General features: G+C 42.4%; 2 protein-coding genes across 2 annotated transcripts; both read left to right on the forward strand.

The window, feature by feature from the left end:
- The first annotated feature begins 2,654 nt into the window (after nucleotides 1-2,654).
- Nucleotides 2,655-4,531, forward strand: LOC310992842 (C-reactive protein-like). Its single transcript, XM_083981064.1, has 4 exons — nucleotides 2,655-2,806; nucleotides 3,032-3,094; nucleotides 3,457-3,664; nucleotides 3,979-4,531. Exons 2-4 carry the CDS (start codon nucleotides 3,043-3,045, stop codon nucleotides 4,382-4,384), a joined length of 666 nt encoding a protein of 221 aa, XP_083837190.1. The 5' UTR covers nucleotides 2,655-2,806; nucleotides 3,032-3,042; the 3' UTR covers nucleotides 4,385-4,531.
- An 8,342-nt stretch (nucleotides 4,532-12,873) lies between these two features.
- On the forward strand, nucleotides 12,874-19,318 carry LOC310992386 (proteinase-activated receptor 4). Its single transcript, XM_083980424.1, has 2 exons — nucleotides 12,874-13,102; nucleotides 18,203-19,318. The coding sequence occupies exons 1-2, from the start codon at nucleotides 12,991-12,993 to the stop codon at nucleotides 19,306-19,308; spliced, it is 1,218 nt and encodes a 405-aa protein (XP_083836550.1). The 5' UTR covers nucleotides 12,874-12,990; the 3' UTR covers nucleotides 19,309-19,318.
- Nucleotides 19,319-22,754: the final 3,436 nt, after the last annotated feature.

The following is a 22,754-nucleotide window of genomic DNA, read 5'->3' on the forward strand; positions in this document are numbered from 1 at the left end:
ATTGTAGTTGTAGTTGTAGCCTATACAATAATAATAATATCTAGAAACAGCAACGGAACATGCGTGTGAATGCTGAAAGCCATTGCTGAACCATGCTGAATTAGCAGAATAAATTGACAAAGACATGCGGAATGGCATACAAGAAACATGTCCAAGGAAGAAATTGAACCCACAACTCCATGACTGGTATCCTAACACACTAACCATATGGCCACAGAGAACCTGAGTTACAATGACCTTTATACTATGAGGAATCAAAGACTGTCCAATGACAGCTGAATAATTGGAATCAAAAGTCAAGCAATGATGTGAAATGACTGAGGCAGGAATCAAACCCATGACCTCATGATCACTAAACCTTTACTCTGCCACTCGGCTACAGAGAACACACTGCTTTCAAGACTGTTGTTATTCATTGTAATGTGATGATGTGCTGCAAACTGATACGAGTAATCAAGGAGATAACAAACACCTGTAACCAATTGAAGGCGGGGGAGGGGAGGTTAATTCTGCCAGTGATGTCCCATAGTGGGCAGCGCAGGACAAGAAATGATGGATACAAATCATTCAAGAGCTTTGCTTTTCTCTGCTGCTCCAGTGCATTTAAATCTTAGAGCAGTAGTATAAACAAGAAACATGTCCACAACCCTGGACCTCATGATTGGCAGCCCAGCAAACTAACCTCTCAACCACAGAGGGAGATAAAACATGCAGAATTTTATACCGTGATAAATCAAACACTGTCCAATGCAGCTGTAGTTTACACAGTTTAAACAAGGAGCAAGTTATCAGAAATCAACAGAGAAAGACTGGGGGAATGATTCACTAACAAAGTGATCGGGCTGGATTTGAACCTGCAACCTTCAGCCCAGTGATCTAACCACTTCACCATAGTTACATTCAATGAGAGAAGGGTAAAAGAAATCCCTGTATAAGAGGCTCACTGACTTCTGAAGAGAGGTTGAGACTTTGATGAATGTGAGATTTTTCAATGATGCTTAAAAAAAAAAAGAGTATAAATGTGCCATTAGTTTGTCTACAGATGAGAATTTGAATGAAGTCTCTAGCAGAAAGTACGACATGAATGAGGCAGGAATCGCACCCATGAACTCATGACCAATAAACTTTTACTCTGCCGCTTTGCCACAGAGAGCACACACATAAGCATGTTGTCATTGATTGTAATGCTGCAAACTGTGGCACAAGCAATTAATGAGTCTCTTAACGAACACCTGTAACCAATTGAGGGTGGGGGAGGGGAGCAGAATTCAACATAACATAACAAGAGTGCTTCCCTTGGATTCGAACCAGTGACCTTGGGGTTGGCAAGCAGCCACCTTACCCACTACACTACAGTGGAGTTGTGGAGAAGAGAGGTTGAGACTTTGATGAATGTGAGATTTTTCAATGATGCTTAAAAAAAAGAAGAAAAGAGTAGAAATGAGCCACAACAAGTAAGTAGAGGACCTTTTTGTGACTTGTGACTATTTTTTGATGAAATCAAACAAAGTATAATGCCCATTCCAGCGGATTTAAAAGTTGAGCTCCTGCTACTCTGCTCTGAAAAAAATTGCATTGGGCTGAATGGCAGAGAGAGAGCACCCAGGCTGCATTTAAAAAATATTTAAAATTATTATCTGAGTCTCTGTGCATTTTTGACGGCATTGTGAGACCTAAGACAAGCGTGGCTACAAACTGTTTCCAAAATCATGAGTGTAGAGTGTCATTTGTAGCTTTGCTGGCAGTTTCAGAAGAAAAGTTCCAGTCGCTTTTTTGGATCTGCTGCACTCTACGATGACGTCACCCACTCTGACCCAACCCCATACACACTCATTGAAAAGTGTAAAATTTGTCAGAAATCCTCATGTGCTTTTAAAGGATTTATCTCAAAAACGGTACAAGCTATGAAAAAGTTGTACACACAGGATGAATACATTAGAAGTTTGTCTACAGCTCAGAATTTGAATGAAGTCTCTAGCAGAAAGTATGGTGAAGCTTTAGTGGCTGAAAGAAGTAAGAAGATTTGAAGAGTTTGAAGACTGTTCCAATGAATTCTCTATGGGGGGGGGAAAAAATCAGAAATAGTTAAATATTTGAAAAAGTATAAAAAGTATGAAAAATTTGAATACATCCGATAAAGTCCAGAAAAAGCTGCACGCTTTGATATATGAATTGTTGAAATAGCACAAAGTATGAAGGACTAGAAGAAGACCGTAAAAAGGCGGAAGAAAATGGCTGAACAGAAGAACAATAGTGTGAATGCTTTCAGCATTCACACTATTGTTCTTCTGTTCGGCCATTTTCTAATAATGGTAAAACCAATAATGGTAAAAGACAGCAGTCCTACCCATTTACAGTTTCATCCACTGTAATGTATAATGTGTAACATACTGTAATGTCTAATGTAGTGTGGATCTTTGATGTAGTAGAGAAAAGTATTCTTCTTTTTGTCTTCAGGTTATGATCAAGGTGACAATGCTGTGGAATAGCTGTGGCTATTTCAGTTTTTCCCTTACTTCTGAAGCAATGCCTGCTAAGAAAACTGTTAATAGGCTAGTTTTGTGGGGCGGCTGCCCCATGTAGAGGCTACAGTCCTCAACGCAGGCTCAAACTCACCTGCTGCTTACTTAGATCAGTTTGCGACCCTCTGAACCCTGATAAAGTTCAGTCTTGTTTACACACATTCATTACATAAGAAGGATTTGAGATATTTCTTGTACATTAGTTTTGTAACAGGGAGGAGTCTGGGGGATCACAGCATAAAAACCCCTCCAGACTGTCTATACCAGGACTTCACAGCAGCATAGTAAGTACACATCATCCATTATATAACATTTCCTGCAAATATAAAACTGTATATTCTGCAGATTAAAATAACGATAATCAATTTTTGTTTGAACTTATCATCATGAACTAAATGCTGGTTGAATAACATAGTGGCAATGGAATGACACCCATTACTGTTGTCCAAAAGAAAAGCTAAAGTAAGTGACATGACTTAATGAATGAATTGTCTCTCTTGCCTCTCCAGGGTTTGACATCATGAGACCCCCAGTCGTGCATTTTCTTGTTGCCATCTCTGTGGCGATGGCTGGTAATTTCCAACCCTTCCTAAGCATCTTTATATGCATTCTTTGTGCATGCATACAAGTATACACCAATCAGCCACAAAATTTAGACTGGCAACTGGTTTCAATGCAGGTTGTGTGTACACATAGCCTACCGTGCACACTGTGTACAATGGTATCCAATGGTCTGAAACTAGCTCCCTAATTGGGCACCACTGCAACCACAACTGGTACCTGGACTTAATATTGTGCCTTTCCAGTATATATTTAACATGAGAGAAAATTGACCAGCAACTGATTATTTTATTGCCTGGACTTTTTTTATTTAACGTATTGGTCTTGTAGTAGAATTATTTTTATAACTCTTGACAAACCTTGTGTCTCTTAGGGAGTGTAACCATAAAGACTTTGGTGTTTCCCACTGAGACGAGCACCAGTTATGTTGAGATGGTCCCTCTGAAGCCCATGAACCTGAGGGCATTCACCCTGTGCATGCGTGTGGCCACGGAGCTCAGCGGGGAGCGAGAGGTCATCTTCTTCGCCTACCGCACACAAGACTACGACGAGCTGAATGTGTGGCGTGAACTGGACGGCAGGTAGACTGTTATTATTATTATGATATTATTCTTGATCCATACATGATGATCACTTTGAGGGCCTCCAGCATAGAGGCATGGATTTAAGAAGTTATATTTTGAAACCATATTCTATTAAATGTTTCCATTTTCATGAAAAATGTGTCTGAAACTACCACCCCTATGACAAATACTTTTTTCTACCAATACTTTGCTATTTACAGGCATCAGGCTTAATATTCCCTATTATAAATCTATATTTTCTATTGTTAAACTGTCAGAGACTCTGTTTTGAAAGATGCATGCCACTTATTTTCATATCTGTGTGTGTTTAGATTGAGCTTTTACCTGAGTGGAGAGGGTGTTTTCTTTGAAGTCCCTCAGCTCGGGGCCTTGGAGACCCACCTGTGTGTCACCTGGGATTCCAGTTCAGGTGCGGCCGCCCTCTTCATGAATGGGAGGAAAAGCTTGACCAAAATTTACAAGAAGGGTCACGTTTTGGGGTCCGGAGGCAAGGTTATAATTGGACAAGATCCAGACAGATTCATGGGGGATTATGATGCCAAGCAGAGTTATGTTGGGGAGATCTCTGACATCAATATGTGGGACTCTGTCCTCCCAGCCAGCACCATCCAGGACATGTACGCTCTGAAGAGGGTGCCCAGAGGAAATGTTTTCGACTGGGAAACCACAGAGCTTAGTGTTAACGGGCAGGTAGACGTTATGACTTGTGAACTGTAGATTTAATGCTCAGACACAAACATGCTGACCTAACCTGTATGACATTTATGAAGAGGGTGATTTGTTGATTAAATGTCAATCACAGCCATTGATGATATGAATTTTTTTAAAAAGACATGTCCAATAAAAACTCTTTTTTGGCAACAACTGTGTTGTGTTGGAATATATTACATAATAACAATCAAATGAAGACATTAGGTCTCACATGATAAATAGAAAGGTGCACTACGTCCATGTTTCCATGTGTGGGATAAACCAAGTTATGGGGTTTACTGCACTGATTTATAACGTCAACTCATGTTTCCCATAGTATGACATTACCTTTATTCTGTACAATACAATACTGCTCAATTCCTGTTTGCAGGTTTGCAACTTTGTTTTGGGAATTTAAATACATGCATACATGCTGCACAGTTAGGCCAGAAAAACATTGATCTGATTGATCACATATGACCACTGATAAGAGACAGCTAACATGATGAAACTAGATAAAGTAGCATTTCCTGATGGAAATGGGTGTGAATGCTGAAAGCAATTGCAGAATTAGCAAATAGTGCAAGCAGTGATCACCATACAAATGTTTGACCAAGGTAGGAATCGAATCCAAAAGGAGCGCGGCACTCAATGAGTTAAAAAAAAAAAAGCAAGGAAAGTGCAGAAATTAGCCACACCAAGTAAGAAGAGGACTTTTTTGTGACCTGTGACTATTTTTTGGTGAATTAAAACTAATTAAAAAGCACTTAACAGCAAGTTACAAAGTTGAGCTCCTTCTCCTGCTGCTGTGAAAAAAATGCATTGGGCTGAATGAGAGCAGAGAGCTCCCTGGCTGCATTTAAAAAATATTTTAAATTATTATCTAAGTCTCTTTGCATTTTTGACTAGAATAGCCAGAAGACAAGTGTGGCTACAAAACTGGAGAAAATAATGTGTCTAGAGTTTAATTTGTGGCCGTGCTGACAGTTTAGCCAGAAAAACTCTAGAATGTTTTTTTGCCTCTCTCCACTCTGGCTGACGATGTCACCACTCTAGCTCTGCTCGTTAGACGCAACACACACCCATTATAAAGCTGGATTTTGTCAAAAAACTTAATGATTTTAAAACTGCCAAATATCAGAAACTGTTGAAGATATCAATAAGCTGAGTCATAGAGGAACACTTAAAAAGTTTGTCTACAGCTTAGAATTTGAATGAAGTCTCTAGCAGAAAGTATGGTGAAGCTTTAGTGGCTGAAAGAAGTAAGAAGATTTGAAGAGTTTGAAGACTGTTCCAATGCATTCTCTATGGGGGGGAAAAATCAGAAAAAGTTAAATATTTGAAAAAGTATAAAAAGTATGAAAAATTTGAATACATCCGATAAAGTCCAGAAAAAGCTGCACGTTTTGATATATGAATTGTTGAAATAGCACAAAGCATGAAGGACTAGAAGAAGACCGTAAAAAGGCGGAAGAAAATGGCCGAACAGAAGAACAATAGTGTGAACCATTATTAGTGTGAATGCTGAAAGCATTCACACTAATAATGGTAAAAGACAGCAGTCCTACCCATTTACAGTTTCATCCACCGTAATGTATAATGTGTAATGTACTGTAATGTCTAATGTAGTAGTGTAGTATTCTCTATGGGGGAAAAAAAAATCAGAAATAGTTGAATATTGCAAAAAGTATGAATATTTGAAAAGAGAAAAGTAATTCCGATAATGTCCAGAAAAAGCTGCACGATTTGATGTATGAATTGTTGAAATAGCACAAAGTATGAAGGACTAGAAGAACACCGTAAAAAGGTGGAAGAAAATGGCCGAACAGAAGAACACTAGGCCCGGGCACTGGTCCCTGCAGCTATTTCATAGCTGTTGGGACCAGTGCCCGGTGCGATGGCCCGTGGCCCTAAATATACAACGGTAATTCAATCAGGTAGTACCTCTAAATTAGTGTACAACCAGTTATTAATGAATTATTAATGAGTTATTATTTCATTCATTTATTTTTATTCACATATAATCAATGTAAAAACCAAGTGTGAGAAACATGAAGTTATGTATTTTTATAATGTGAAGTGGGACACAGAAGCTAAAGAATAAACAACACGTGTGTTAAATACTACAGACACATTGTACTGTAGGAGCCACTCTTTAGTTAGTGTCTGGTGTAAGTTTTATTTTGACCACCAGGGTGCAGTAGCCTACCTTTTTCTTTTGTTTGCTCCAATCCACATCACATTTTTTTGTTGCAATAAATGGGAATATCACCCAAAGAGACCAACCTGGCACAACCTTATTTTTTCTTTTCTTTTTCCCTCTGAACTCGAGTAAAGTTCTTCCTCGAGCCACCATCAGGTGACGAATACGTTTTTGTTTTTGATAGTCACCACATTGTACAGTAAGACAAACCCAGAGATGCCCACACTCTCACACAGTCAGGGTTTACAAGATGAGCACATTCATGAGTTATTAATGAGTTATTAATGAGTTATGATGAAGAGCTGGTGTTGGGGGAGGATGGACTTCATGTCAGTTTCTCTTCTGGTCCAAAAGGATCTTCAGCTTCTTCCAGCCTGAATCATCCTCAGGAGCTGAACACAATATGGATGTTATATATTTATATATATGGATGTTATATACTTATATATAAGGATGTTATATATTTATCAGGGTTCCCACTCTTCTCTTGAAATCGTTTTCCGGGACTTTTTTAGCTGCTACAGTTTGACAGACGGCATACACTGTGTTCTTTTCGTCAATGGTACCTTATTTTGTAAATGTGACCATTTTTTTCTATGTGTATTACTCTCTCTCATTCTCTCTCTCCCAGAAGTCTGATTTAAAGATGTGCAGTCTATGGCTCTAATTTAAAATGTATCATAGAACAGCACAGACATGTATTTTTTTGGAAACGAAATCCTTAGCAGGGTCTGAAAAAGTCAAACAGAGCTCTGGTAGCTGATGTCATGATGTGATAAATCATTTTCCAGGGCAACTTAAGCTTTTCCAGGACATTTGACTTGTTTTTCCTCATTTTCCATGTGTTTTTCATGACTGGAAAATTGGTCAAATGTTTTCCAGGTTTTCCAGATTTTCCAGGATGCATGTCATATATTTATATATATGGATGTTATCAACTTTACATTATTTCTCCCTATGCAGACATCTGACTCTGTTCGTCAGGTACATGGAGTCTGACTGGTCGCCACTGACACCTGCTGGACCAGGTTGTAACTGCAGACCCCCCTCCCCTCCCCGCCAACAGGCCTCTTCTTTTTTCTTTTTTCTTTTTTTCTAGCACAAACAATATCATACAAAAAACAACATGAACAATCAACATGACTGGGATGTGCAAAGGGGAGGTATGAAACCCAAAAGGGCTGATATGAAAACCTCACCCACATATTCAAAGATCAAATTTGTCACGGTTTAAAAACAATAACATAGGGAAATAATTAAACAATAATGAAAAATGAGTAGAAAAGTAAGTGATTTAAAGAGACAATGAGGAGTTTTGTTAAAGTGAAGTGTTTTCACACTACATTTATGAGCCTCCGCACCGTGAAATTCGGTGCAAGACAGACTCATGTTTTCATTCATCAAGAATTAAAGTCAGAGGTTGGAAGACGATCACATACCGTCGTAGTTCCCACCATAAACGGAGATTCGGCGGCGTTATTCTCATGACTCGCCACGAAACCGAAAGTAAAGAAACGCTGGTCGGCTCGCCCAGCATTTCCACCACCACTAATAATAACAAAATAACCATAGAGACAAAACCATAGATTTATCTAAAATGGACCATTAACAAGTGGTAACGGAGATTCATCCACATTAATATCAGACTTTTTTATAACCACATAGAAACTCCTCGTTGTCCCTTTAACAGTGAATATAAGCTGGAAAAAAATACATACATAAATGAATAATACAAAACAAAAATAATGAAATGATGTTAAATGAATAATTTTTTTCAGATAGCCAGGTAGCTGATTCCAGAGACATGGACCTTGATAACGAATTGAAAATTGCCCAAGAGCAGTTCTTTTTTTATTTTATTTTATTTTTTTATTGGTGAAGTGATAGACAAGGTGACGTGAGGGACAAAAACGTTATAAGCACATATAACCACATAGACAAACATACGAACAATTGACATAAGTACAGACAACAACAGGAAAAGACATGCCACGTTGATACATGAATGTGGTGTTAGGTGTATGTGTGTGTGCGTGCGTGTGCGTGGATGAGAGGTTAGTGGAGTGCTATTACTTGTATACAATATGGTACCTATATAATACGGTAATAGTGACAGTAATAATAATAAAGGAAAGAAAAGAAACAAATAATGATAATATTAGGGATAATGAATAGATAATAAGAGAAAGGAGCGATACATGTATATAATAATGAAATAAGACTTTGAAAATAAAGGGACAAAAAAAAAAAAAAAAAAGAGAAAAAAAAAAAAAATATATATATATATATATATTATAATTTGTAAAAAAAAAAAAAAAAAAGATGCATGTAATCATTTTCCTTTGTGTAGAATAATGTTCATGATAGTGATAAGTTGCAATGAGAGGTGAGGTCAGGTCGTGCTGCCGGAAGGAGGGCAAGCAGGGGCCCGCCCCGTCCCGCCCCGGAGCCCAGCCGGGAACCCCAGTAGGAGACCCACAGGGCAGCAGTGAGAGGATCTCCCATCTCTCCTCCCCCTTCCCCTCCCCTTATTTTTCCTCTATTCACCTTCCTCTCTCTTTCCCCTCTTTTCCCCCCATCTTTGATTTCAATTTGGGTGATGATCGTGCCCTGGACCGCAGCCAAACCCAGAGGTGGGTGCCGGTCCACTGCATATCTTCACTGAGCCTATCCCAGTCAAGGCAACTCCCAGGCCCTTGGGAGGGGGTCTGCCCACTAAGGGGAGGCTTTATTTATTTATTTTTTATTATTTATTTTTTCTTCTTCCCCTTCTCTTCCCTGCCCTCTTCCCTCCAATCCTGCCCTAATTTGTAATTTTCATTATATTTCTTAATTTATTTATATTTTGATAAAAGGGGGAAAGATAGGGTTCCACCACTCTGCCCCAGCCGCCCCCGTCCAAGGTCCCGCCAAGCCCCAGGGGGGCCGGGTAAATAATAAGATAAAAAATTAAAAGTAATAAAAAAAAATATATATATATATATAAAGAGCAGTTGTAAAGAAGGTTTGGTGTCTGGTAGCTATGGACTTGGTTGTTGGACATAAATATACGAGAGAAACTACGAGGTAAAATATTCATTTTATGCTGAAACACAAATAAACAGATCTGATACACATTGATATCATAAACATTTAAGAAATTGACTTTTTGAAACAGAGGACCTGAACTTGCAAGTGGCTCAGAGTATGTAACTCATCCATCCATCCATCCATTGTCCGCCGCATTATCCGAGTCCGGGTCGCGGGGGCAGCAGTCGGAGCAGGGATCCCCAGACTTCCCTCTTCCCGGACACTTCCTCCAGCTCTTCCGGGGGGACCCCAAGGCGTTCCCAGGCCAGCCGAGTGACGTAGTCACCCCAGCGTGTCCTGGGTCTTCCTCGGGGCCTCCTCCCGGTGGGACATGCCCGGAACACCTCACGAGGGAGGCGTCCAGGGGGCATCCGATACAGGTGCCCGAGCCACCTCAGCTGACTCCTCTCGATGTGGAGGAGCAGCGGCTCTACTCCGAGCTCCTCCCGGGTGACAGAGCTCCTCACCCTATCTCTAAGGGAGCGCCCCGCCACCCTGCGGAGGAAACTCATTTCGGCCGCTTGTATCCGGGATCCTGTCCTTTCGGTCATGACCCAGAGTTCATGACCATAGGTGAGGGTGGGAACGTAGATCGACCGGTAAATCGAGAGCTTTGCCTTTCGGCTCAGCTCCTTCTTCACCACGACGGACCGATACAATGACCGCATTACTGCGGCCGCCGCACCGATCCGCCTGTCAATCTCGCGCTCCGTTCTCCCCTCACTCGTGAACAAGACCCCAAGATACTTAAACTCCTCCACCTGAGGCAGAGTATGTAACCATTCTAACAAATCGTTTCTGTAATGTAACAAGGTGTTTGAGGTTGTTTGCCCATACAAGATTGCAGTAAGTGAGAAAAGGATATATTAAAGTATAATAAAGTGATATAAGGATTTTTCTGGGTAAAACATGTCTTATCCTGCTGATGACACCAATGTTCTTGGCAACTTTGTTACAGATGAATGATATGTTTTTTCCAATTTAATTTTTCATCAATATAAATACCCAAAAACTTGTCATGTTGCACTCTAACAAGAGAATGATTGGATATATAGACATCTTTATCATAAGGAATCTTTTTCTTATTTTTTGGTACGACTAACATGTACAGGGCCGTTGTATCCACCACTTTCAGGAGAATGACGCTGGGTGTTGCCATGACAACACTCCATTCCACTGTTACTGTATTGTTGATAGCATAGACTGGTTGATAGACATCAGCCGTGACTTTATTTATAATCATCATGTAATTTTAATGAGAACAATACGGACGAGGTTTTAGCTTTATGTCACATTTTCACGTCACTATATCACCGTTGTGACTACTCTGATGTTTATGAAGTCTATAAAACAAATTGTTGAACAAACATTTTAGATTAACTGGGCTAACCGTTAGCTGTTAGCCGTTAGCAGTGTCAATAAACAATAACTCAATAAACGGCCCATGAAAAAAATATTTTCTCCAGCGGATATCCTAGTTCCAACATGACTGAGCTAACTGGAGTAGTTTCATGTCGTGTCCCACAACGGGAGGGTTTTAACAGCTGACGTCCTGCTGTTAGCTTAGCTACTGCTGTTAGCTGTCAGCAGCAGCAAAGCTAACAACTACGACAACAATGACTAATTACAATAACGTGCACACAGAAATAATAATGTTTGTTCAATAATTCGTTTTCTAGACTTAACAAACATCAGATTTAGTCACAACGGTTTTGGCAGCCCGGAGCCCCCACATTTGGTGCCTAGTTACTAGGGCTGTCAGTTTTTAGAAAAATGAGGTTCGAACGATTATTGAATGACCCCCCCCCCCCCCCCGCCGCCGCCGCAGCCACAGCACACACAGTCGCGGTGTTTTATTTTGAAAATTGACCGGATACTCTCGTTGTTTCATGTTTGACTTCCTGCCCAGCTTGACGCGATTGCTCGCGGCTCTCACACAAAATAGACCAGACGCTGCACGGCGCGAGCCGGCCGCGGAGGTGCACGCCGCGACACCACACCAGCGGTTAATATGGGCACAGAAAGTAAACTGGCTCCGTTTCTCGGCTGTTCGCGGCCCTTCCGCGTCCGGTGGACGTTCCGCGGCGCTATGCAGGCACCGGGCACTGCAGCCAAAGACGGTAAATAGAGTATCTTTGCTGCAGCCTGCATATCGAGCAGGTCATTACTGCTCCAATACGAACTTTTCCCCCCACATTCGAACAAATATTCGAATGTCGAATAAAAAGTGACAGCCCTACTAGTTACACCGGTGGCTAACGCTACCAGTTAGCCGCTAACGCTACCAGTTAGCCGCTCGCTAGAATGCTACTAAAACCGACTTCCGTTGTGGTGTGACGCAATGGATCATGGGAAAATAAAGTGGTGGATAGGGGAGAAAGGTGATGATAACTCTAGGGGCCCAGCGCCCAGTGGGGCCCACAAAAACCCCAGTAGTCTAATCTTTGTATGACTGATTTATTCTGCGTAAGACCCTGACTAATACTCATAGTAATGCTGCATTAGCATCAAAACAAAGTAGGCTAAATAAAAAATGATAATACATACGTAGTCTAAGAAAAAAAAAGGAAAAGTTAGGGGGAGGGGCCCACTTTAGTATTCTTTCAGGGGGCCCAGAATTCCTAGCAACGGCCCTGAACATGTATGTAGTATGTTTTTTTTTTAATATTTAGAGATCATTTATTTTTTTGGAACCAGAGATTAACTTTTGTAAGTTCAGCATTTGTTTGAGTAATTAGATCTTCATAACTTCGATTCGACATAAACATATTCGTATCATCAGCAAAATTGACCAAAAACTGTACATGCTTTTTGAAACCAGATATAAATCATTTAGCTACATAAATAATAATGACCCGACCTCGGTTTGATCACTCCATCAGTCAGGAGCTTCCTTTCCTTTCCTGTCCCGTCTGTTTCTGTTGTCATGGCAATAGTACCCGTCAGTTGATTGGTTGGTTCAGGAAGGGGAAGCTGTTTATCAGCTGCAGCGCAGACAGGAAGGGGCCCCACTCCTCCACACGCTGTCTGTTCATCAATCAATGTAAAGATCAGCGTTGCTCATACTTCCTGTTGGATGACGCTCCTCTTCTAACTTTTCCATCCAAAGTGGAACTTCCACACGTCAGAGGACACACTGCATTCACCGGGTCCTCACACACACACACACACACACACACACACACACACACACACACACATACACACACATCTGGCTCACATCAGAGGCAGCCAAGACTCCACTCACAGCTCTGAGGTCAGTTGTGAAGCCACAAGAAGACAAAGAAGGAGAGACGCGGGCGCTCAGTGACGGGACGAAGGTGTTGGACAGAAACAGAAAGAAAGAAAGAAGGAACAACAGATGAAGATGAAGGAATTCCCCTGGACGTTGGTCCTGGTCTTCCTGCTGTCGGCCGGCTGCAGCGTCTCTAACTCGGCCCAGACGCCTCAGGAATGCTCCGGCATGTCCGTCCGTAAGTCTGAGACTAACAATAATAACCAAGGTCGCTATACAGACAGGTCACATCAAGGTTTTTATTGGTCAACCTGTTAGATTGTACACTGCAAAAACTCTACATCTTTCCAAGAATATTTGTCTTATTTCTTGTCAAAATGTCTCATTTCTAGTCAAAACTAATCTCTTTCCACTTAAAATAAGACTCATCACCTAAAAATTAACTTGTTTTTAGATCATTTTCACTTCTTTCAAACTAATTTTCACTTGAAATAAGTAGAAAAATCTGCCAGTGAAAGTAAGTTTTTTGTGCTTGTAATAAGGAAGAAAAACTTGCTCCACTATCAGATTTTTCTACTTATTTCAAGTGAAAATCTGTTTGAAAGAAGTAAAAAGTGTCTAAAAACAAGCTGCTTTTAATGTGATGAGTCTTATTTTAAGTAGAATGAGATTAGTTTTGACTAGAAATAAGACAAATATTCTTGGTAAGATTTTGAGTTTTTGCAGTGTATGTGTATTCACATTTATCTTCCTTGTGAGAACCCCCGTTCTCTTCAAGATGATTTGTTTTTTTGTTTTTTTTTTCTCTCTCTTTTTATTAAGGTTCAAGCAGACCACATATTATCCTTTACATATCATTTCCACAGAACCATGCATTTTTACCTTTTATGAATAAACATAACAAAGTTACGAGTAACACAGCTTACACTGCAAAAACTCAAAATCTTACCAAGAATATTTGTCTTATTTCTAGTCAAAATGTCATTTCTGGTCAAAACTTATCTCATTCTACTTAAAATAAGATTCATCACATTAAAAAGCAGCTTGTTTTTAGACACTTTTTACTTCTTTCAAGCAGATTTTCACTTGAAATAAGTAGAAAAATCTGATAGTGGAGCAAGTTTTTCTTTTACAAGCACAAAAAACTGCTTTCACTGGCAGATTTTTCTACTTATTTCAAGTGAAAATTAGTTTGAAACAAATGAAAATGATCTCAAAACAAGTTCATTTTTAGGTGATGAGTCTTATTTTAAGAGAAAAGCGATTAGTTTTGACTAGAAATGAGACATTTTGACAAGAAATAAGACAAATATTCTTGGAAAGATTTTAAGTTTTTGCAGTGTACAAACATACATAAACACACAAATTCACCACCAGAATCATCCATGTTATGTCACTCAGTGAGGGATATGTAGCTCAGTCTACTCTAGAGGAATCCACAGCATCTAAAACTGGTTGCCATACCCATGTAAAACCCTCCATGTTATCTTGAAGGCTATAAGTCAATTTTTCCAAAGGAACTCTATACTCATTACCTCCTTGTACCAATCATCCAATGGAATGTCTTTATGAATCCAGAACTTAAGAATAGTTTTTCTTGCCATATACAAACGTTTTCCGTTGTGATTGTCCCTTGCGCTCGAAACCTTGGCTGCCAGAACACACTGGAGAGGTGATAGGTCCAAGTCATGTCCAGTCAAAGCGTCCAGTTCATTCTTTACCTCATTCCAAAACATTTGTATCTTCGAGCATTTCCCATGTGCATTGGTACCAATTTCTCTGCCACATTTATTACAGTTAGAGGAAGTGAAACCGAGCTGCCTGTCATCAGAGGTGTATAGTGGAGTCTGTGTAATGTGTTAAATTGTCTCTCTCTGTCATTATTACAGCTCAGAATCATGGTTGATGTGTCAAGATGATTTGTTAACCAGAGGCTCTAACATGTTCTGGTCTCTGTGGGTCTAAAGGCCCTTTCACACAGCGGACGTGACAAATAAAAGCAATATTTAGCATCAAAACCGTGGTGGGGCAGCTGTGGTGGCCCGACTGTCCTAAATATTTACTTCCTGTTTAGTACCTACCTCATTCTGATGTCTCACTTTACTGTAGGGTACAGACAGGGTAACTAACTGATGATTGAGTAATAGTTAGTTCCTCAGTAATTTGATTAGGAGTTACTGAAGTACTCACCGTTAAAGGGATAGTTCACACAGGGATAGCAAATTGGCCCATTGCCATAATCCCTATAGTCATAGCAGTAGGTTTGTTTCCTTTAATTGTCGGTGCAAGCTGTTTTTAGAACGGCGGAGCAGAGCCGTGAGCTGCTCAGAGCTACGCTACGGAGGCTCATTATGGGATTTCTTGGTTTCCCTCATCAAACTCATCAAATACACAATCCAACAACTCCACAACGCTCTGGTGGACAAGTTGTGACCTGCACATTCACCACGCTATGAGATAATAACACAACGTTACCAGACAGAGTTGTTTTAGAGGGAAATACAGAGACTGATGATGAAAAACTGTCCCTGAAGGCAACGTGCATCAGTGGTTTTACATGAATTTCCCTCTAAAACAACTCTGTGTGGTAACGTTGTGTTATTATCTCATAGCGTGGTGAATGTGCAGCTCACAACTTGTCCACCAGAGCGTTGTGGAGTTGTTGGGTTGTGTATTTGATGAGTTTGATGAGGGAAACCAAGAAATTCCCTTAGCCTCCGTAGCGTAGCTCTGAGCAGCTCACGGCTCTGCTCCGCCGTTCTAAAAACAGCTTGCACCGACAATTAAAGGTAACGAACCTACTGCTATGACTATAGGGATTATGGCAATGGGCCAATTTGCCAAAATGTTGAACTATCCCTTTAACTAATAGTTAGTTCCTCATTCATTACAAATTAGTTTCATAGTAAATAACTACTCTACAACTTTACTGATCAGTATACAGTAGTTTACATGCAGCCCCCATGATACATTCTTTAAGTTTAGCCGACCAAAACAAACTATCATATTTATTTCTACATAATAACATGGATGGTCAAATTAATGTGCATGTGTAAGTTCTTTTTTTTTTATTGTGTTCAGACAAAAAACCAGAATGATTTGAGTTTCCTGCTTGACAGTTTGGACTGTGACTCCAGTCTTCATCAGAAGCCTCATCGACGTGCTGCTGACGTGTCATTTATCAGCTGGCCGGTACCGACCAGCCGACCAATATACGAGAAGACAAAATGAACATAATCAATCTAGATCTATGGTCTGTTCATTTCAGTTCATTTATTAAAGGGATAGTAGCATTTTTTTAAAGTGGGGTTGTATGATCTACAAATAGCCCCTAAGTACTTTAATTGCAGTAGAAGACTCTCTGCACTCCTCCCGTTAGCAACGCCAGCCCATAATAGCCCTGCCCAGAGATTTACAACATACAGTGTTGTGAACAGACCCAAAGAAACGGCCTATTTTCACGGCCTAAAAGAGGTTTTACCTGAAAAATAATACACAGTTCCATTGTTCACTATAATATAATTTTTTCCAGCCCTTCAAAGTTCAGGAAAAACACAGTTTTTATTTGGACCTAACCAACTGCTGATCGGCGGGCGCTAACCCTGGGCGGAGGGATACGTGAGTTGGTTAGGTCCAAATAAAAACTGTGTTTTTCCTGCACTTTGAAGGGCTGGAAAAAATTATATTATAGTGAACAATGGAACTGTGTATTATTTTCCAGGTAAAACCTCTTTTAGGCCGTGAAAATAGGCCGTTTCTTTGGGTCTGTTCACAACACTGTATGTTGTAAATCTCTGGGCAGGACTATTATGGGCTGGCGTTGCTAACGGGAGGAGTACAGAGAGTCTTCTACTGCAATTAAAGTACTTAGGGGCTATTTGTAGATCATACAACCCCACTTTAAAAAAAATGCTACTATCCCTTTAAGGACTGCACAACAAGTATTACAGAACAGTATTACATTACAACAGAATTTGCTTTCGGCACAGCATAGTGGCACCAAACATCATCAAACACTACACACACATACTGTACATCTAACATACATCAGCTACATCAACATCACACATTTTACATACAGACTATAATACACTTAATATAGATGGAGTTTGGAGATGAGTGGAGTTCAGTGACCTGATGGCAGTGGGACAAAAGCTGTTTTTGAACCGGGTTGTTTTAGTTGATATGGACCTAGGAAGTGAAACCGAGCTGCCTGTCATCAGAGGTGTATAGTGGAGTCTGTGTAATATGTTAAATTGTCTCTCTCTGTCATTATTACAGCTCAGAATCATGGTTGATGTGTCAAGATGATTTGTTAACCAGAGGCTCTAACATGTTCTGGTCTCTGTGGGTCTAAAGGCCCTTTCACACAGGGGACGTGACAAATAAAAGCAATATTTAGCATCAAACCCGTGGTGGGGCAGCTGTGGTGGCCCGACTGTTCTAAATATTTACTTCCTGTTTAGTACCTACCTACCTCATTCTGATGTCTCACTTTACACAGAAAGGGTAACTAACTGATGATTGAGTAATAGTTAGTTCCTCAGTAATTTGATTAGGAGTTACTGAAGTACTCACCATTAATTAATAGTTAGCTCCTCATTCATTACAAATTAGTTTCATAGTAAATAACTACTCTACAACTTTACTGATCAGTAGACAGTAGTTTACATGCAGCCTCCATGATACATTCTTTAAGTTTAGCCTCCCAAAACAAACTATCATATTTATTTCTACATAATAACATGGATGGTCATATTAATGTGTATGTGTAAGTTCTTTTTTTCTTGTGTTTAGACCAGAAACCAGAATGATGTTCCTGCCTGACAGGTCCAGGTCTCTGCAGGTCTAATGCACTGCAAAAACTCAAAGTCTTACCAAGAATATTTGTCTTATTTCTAGTCAAAACAAATCAAATTATAGCCTACTCAAAATAAGACTCATCACATTAAAAGCAGCTTGTTTTTAGACACTTTTTACTTCTTTCAAGCAGATTTTCACTTGAAATAAGTAGAAAAATCTGATAGTGGAGCAAGTTTTTCTTTCTTATTACAAGCACAAAGAACTTACTTTCACTGGCAGATTTTTCTACTTATTTCAAGTGAAAATTAGTTTGAAACAAGTGAAAATGATCTAAAAACAAGTTCATTTTTAGGTGATGAGTCTTATTTTAAGCAGAAAGAGATTAGTTTAGACTAGAAATGAGACATTTTGACAAGAAATAAGACAAATATTCTGGGAAAAATTTGAGTTTTTGCAGTGAACATAAGGACCCGGGGAACATAAGTACGCTCCCGGTCTAAAGTCTCTGTTCTGGTCTGTGTTGTGGTCTGTGCAGGTCTGCGGGCCTTCAAGCTGACGGCCAGCTGTAACTTCACCAGGGTGACGCTGAAGGAGAAGCAGCTGAATGAGCTCCAGGCTGCGACCACCACGGTGCTGGTGCCGGCGCTGTACACGGCGGCGCTGGTCCTGGGTCTGCCCTCCAACCTGCTGGCGCTGTTCATCCTGCTGTTCCGCACGGCGCCGCTGCCCTCCACCGTGCTGCTCATCAACCTCACGGTGGCCGACACGCTGCTGCTGCTGGCGCTGCCCTTCCGCATCGCCTACCACTTCAACGGCAACGACTGGCGGCTGGGCGAGCCGTTCTGCCGCGTGGTCATGGCGGTGTTCTACGGCAACACGTACGGCTCGGTGCTGTGCCTGGCGCTCGTGGCTCTGGACCGCTACGTCGCGCTGGTTCACCCGTTCGGCGCCAAGACGCTGCGCGGCCGGCGGACGTCGCTGTACATGACGGCGGCGGTGTGGACGGCGGTGCTGGCCGCCGCGCTGCCGCTGCTGGCGTCGCGGCAGACGTACGCGCTGGACGAGCCGCGCATCACCACGTGCCACGACGCGCTGCCGGAGGAGGAGCAGCAGAACTACTTCCTGCCGTACTTCGCCACGCTGTTCGCCGCCTGCTTCCTGCTGCCGCTGGCCGCCGTCCTGTTCTGCCACGGCGCCGTCCTGCGCACGCTGCTGGCCGAGGGGAAGCGCTACCGCCACGCCGTCCGGGTGACGGCGCTGGTGCTGCTGGTCTTCGTCGGCTGCCTGCTGCCTAGCAACCTCCTCCTCCTCCTCACCTACGCCGACGCCCTGACGGACGGCGACGGCGAGGACCTGTACGTCCCCTACATGGTTAGCTTAGCCGTTAGCACCTTCAACAGCGTCATCGACCCCTTCATCTACTACTACGTGTCGGTGGAGTTCAGGGAAAAGGCCGTGAGCATCCTGCGGTGTCGCCGTGGTGATGGCGGCGTCTCCGGGGGCAACAGTGACTCCTCCGCCCTGGGAAACAAGGTGTCCTACGCCTCGTCCTCCTCGGGCCTGAGGTCAAAGGTCACTCTGCTGTCCGTGTCCAGCCAGAGGACGGAACAAGGAGGTTCTGTCCACATTCAGGACACCTGAAGTCGTCCCGTTCTGTCTGCCCTTAGCAACAAGTACTTTATTAAAGTGTACAATACTCATTTTATACTAAAACTGAGGCAGTATAGCCTACTTGGAAGTGTAGGCAAGGCAAGGCAATTTTATTTGTATAGCTGGTTTTTACCAACAGTTTGTCTCAAAGGGCTTTACATGGCATCATAACAACATCCTCTGTCCTTAGACCCTCACATCCACTGAGAAAAAACTCCATAGAAAACCAGGGCCGGCTCTACGCAGGGGCAAGAGGGGGCAGCCCCCCCTCAAATAAATGTCTTGCCCCCTCAAATCCAAATTTTAGAAGTTGAGAAAGCACATTTTAATATACTCAAAAATGTGTATATTACAAGTTGACAAAATGATCTGCAGTAGCACAAAAATCCACCTACTGACTACCTTTCAGTTTTGTAAATCTTGACCATAGTAGACCCCCCCCCCCCCCCCCCCCCCCCCCCATCTCTGCTCAGAGTACACCAGAATGCTTCCCTCACATTTTAAAATCACAAAAGATTTCTGGGGGGGGATGCCCCCAGACCCCCCTACAGGGATTTAGCTACTCACCTTTTTCACCCCCTCTGGGTTTGCAATGCATCTTTAGGTACATGCACCCCTACCCCCCCCCCCCCCCCCCCCCATATAATGTGGCTCTTTGCATTACGACAGTAACAAATTTGGGCTCTGAGACCCTGGTTGGCCCCCCCGGCCCCTAGTTGGACAGGTCTGAAGGTAGAGGCCTAAGACCCTGGTTGGCCCCCCGGCCCCTAGTTGGACAGGTCTGAAGGTAGAGGCCTAAGACCCTGGTTGGCCCCCCCGGCCCCTAGTTGGACAGGTCTGAAGGTAGAGGCCCAAGACCCTGGTTGGCCCCCCCGGCCCCTAGTTGGACAGGTCTGAAGGTAGAGGCCTAAGACCCTGGTTGGCCCCCCCGGCCCCTAGTTGGACAGGTCTGAAGGTAGAGGCCTAAGACCCTGGTTGGCCCCCCCGGCCCCTAGTTGGACAGGTCTGAAGGTAGAGGCCTAAGACCCTGGTTGGCCCCCCGGCCCCTAGTTGGACAGGTCTGAAGGTAGAGGCCTAAGACCCTGGTTGGCCCCCCGGCCCCTAGTTAGACAGGTCTGAAGGTAGAGGCCTAAGACCCTGGTTGGCCCCCCCGGCCCCTAGTTAGACAGGTCTGAAGGTAGAGGCCTAAGACCCTGGTTGGCCCCCCCGGCCCCTAGTTGGACAGGTCTGAAGGTAGAGGCCTAAGACCCTGGTTGGCCCCCCCGGCCCCTAGTTGGACAGGTCTGAAGGTAGAGGCCTGACAAAGTGCAATCCACTTCTCCAGGTTGGGGTTGGACACATAGTCAACAACCCAATTCAATGAAGTTACTATAAGCATGGAGAAAAAAAAGTGCTGGAGCTTGATGTGTTCACATGATGCCCCCTTCACATTTCTGACTGCCCCCTCAGATATGCCGCCTAGAACCGGCCCTGTAGAAAACCCTTTTCACAGGGAAAACCAGGAGAAAGCTCAGGGTGAGCAACAGAGGAGGCAAGGCAAGGCAAGGCAATTTTATTTGTATAGCCCGTTTTTACAAACAGTTTGTCTCAAAGGGCTTTACATGGCATCGTAGCAACATCCTCTGTCCTTAGACCCTCACATCGACTGAGGAAAAACTCCATGGAAAACCCTTTTAACAGGGAAAACCAGGAGAAAGCTCAGGGTGAGCAACAGAGGAGGGATCATCACCCAGGACGGACAGTCGGGACAGAGATGTTGTATACAGAAACAAGAAAACTGTTTATAACAGAGAATGTGAGAAACATGCAAATGTTAACAACAGCTGAAGGAGGAAGCTTCTGGACGGCAAGGGAGGCAGGGAGAGCAGAGCAGCTTCATGGGAGGACTGGATGGCAGACTTACTTACTTTTGTAAACTTAAAGCGATATTTTTGTGTTAATATAAGTCTTAAATAGTTGTATCTTCCGACAGCAATCACTTCTATAGAGTGTTTGGTCTGAAACACGGGTCTCTCAGTCACTCTGCTCTGCTCTGAGCCCAGGAGAAAACTTTCCTTGTATCCTACAACCTTTATCCAATGAGGAGAGAGAACGGCATTAAGGGGCAGTCCTCTCTGTGTGTGCAGCCAAGGGACGCCGTGAATGTGGTGACGTAGGGACGAGGACCAATAGATCCATGACGAGGGCGGGGGCTGCTAACTCCATCTGCTGACAAGACGTTATGGTGCGTTCAAGGCAACTCGTAACTCGTGTTTTTCCGACCTGTGAAGTGGTACCAGTTCAATCTGGTACGAGTTCACGGGTCGGAAGTTACGAGTGGCCGTTATAGTGACTTTCACAGGTAAAACAGGTCGGAGAAACACGAGTGGGTTGCCTGGAACTTCAAGTACTGTATAGGCCTACTGCTAAGGGTACTCATCGGAACACGGTATCCCAGAATGCATCTCTCACACAGACAGTTGATCAAACTACGTCACTGTTTAGTTCACAGACGCAGCATCGTCTCATTGGACCAACATGAAGGAGCCAGAGACAAAGTGTTGTCCCTTTTGTTTCCATGACTACACTTCTATTAAAACTTAGTTGTGAAATGTTAAACAGCTCATGTTGTTGTTGTTGTTGTTGTTGGTAAACGCTCCTAACACACACCTCGTCTGTCCACTACCTCCACACTAGGGATGTCACGACTAAAGATTTTCTTGGTACGATTATTGTCAGAGAAATAATCACGATATTACGATTATCACGATTATTATACATCAATTAATTTCACAACACTATGAATGTGTAAAACCAAATATAGTCAAAATATAATTACATTACTGATCTCTTAACTCATTGAGTGCCGCGCTCCTTTCCAAAGTTTTAGTCAAGTGTACCGGCAATTTAGACCATTTTTGACGATTTTTGTAGAGCCATAGTGTATTCATTATTATTGCCACCAACACATACTGTAGCTCAAGTGAAAGGTTTAACTTTATGCTTCAAATGACCACAAACCGTTTGTTTCTACGTGCCTCCGTTCCTGAGAAAAGTCAAGCTAAACATGGCTGGGTTTCACCAAAATCCCTCCTTTTTTTCTAGAAAAGGAGATAGAGCGTCTTTAATGAAAGGTGCTCTACACATAAAGGTGTGTTAAAGTGTCTATCTTCATCATTAAAAAAAAAAAGCAAAAAACGTAAAATCTCGTTTTTGGCACTCAACGCATGGGAACGAAAAACGAGAAATTACGTGGTTGGCACTCACTGGGTCTCATTCATGAAACGTGAGTAAATCTGTGTGTAGATTTGCACATAAAAGTTCACTCTACTAAAACTCTACTCCGGATTCATGAACGGTGCGGGAAACTCAGATTTGATCGTAAACACGTGTGTAACTTCATGAATGCCAACCCATCGTAAACTAACAACACGCCCCCGGTGATCAGCAATTAGCAT

This window comes from Trachurus trachurus (genome assembly GCF_905171665.1).
Source record: "Trachurus trachurus genome assembly, chromosome: 10".
NCBI classification, from domain to species: Eukaryota; Metazoa; Chordata; class Actinopteri; order Carangiformes; family Carangidae; genus Trachurus; species Trachurus trachurus.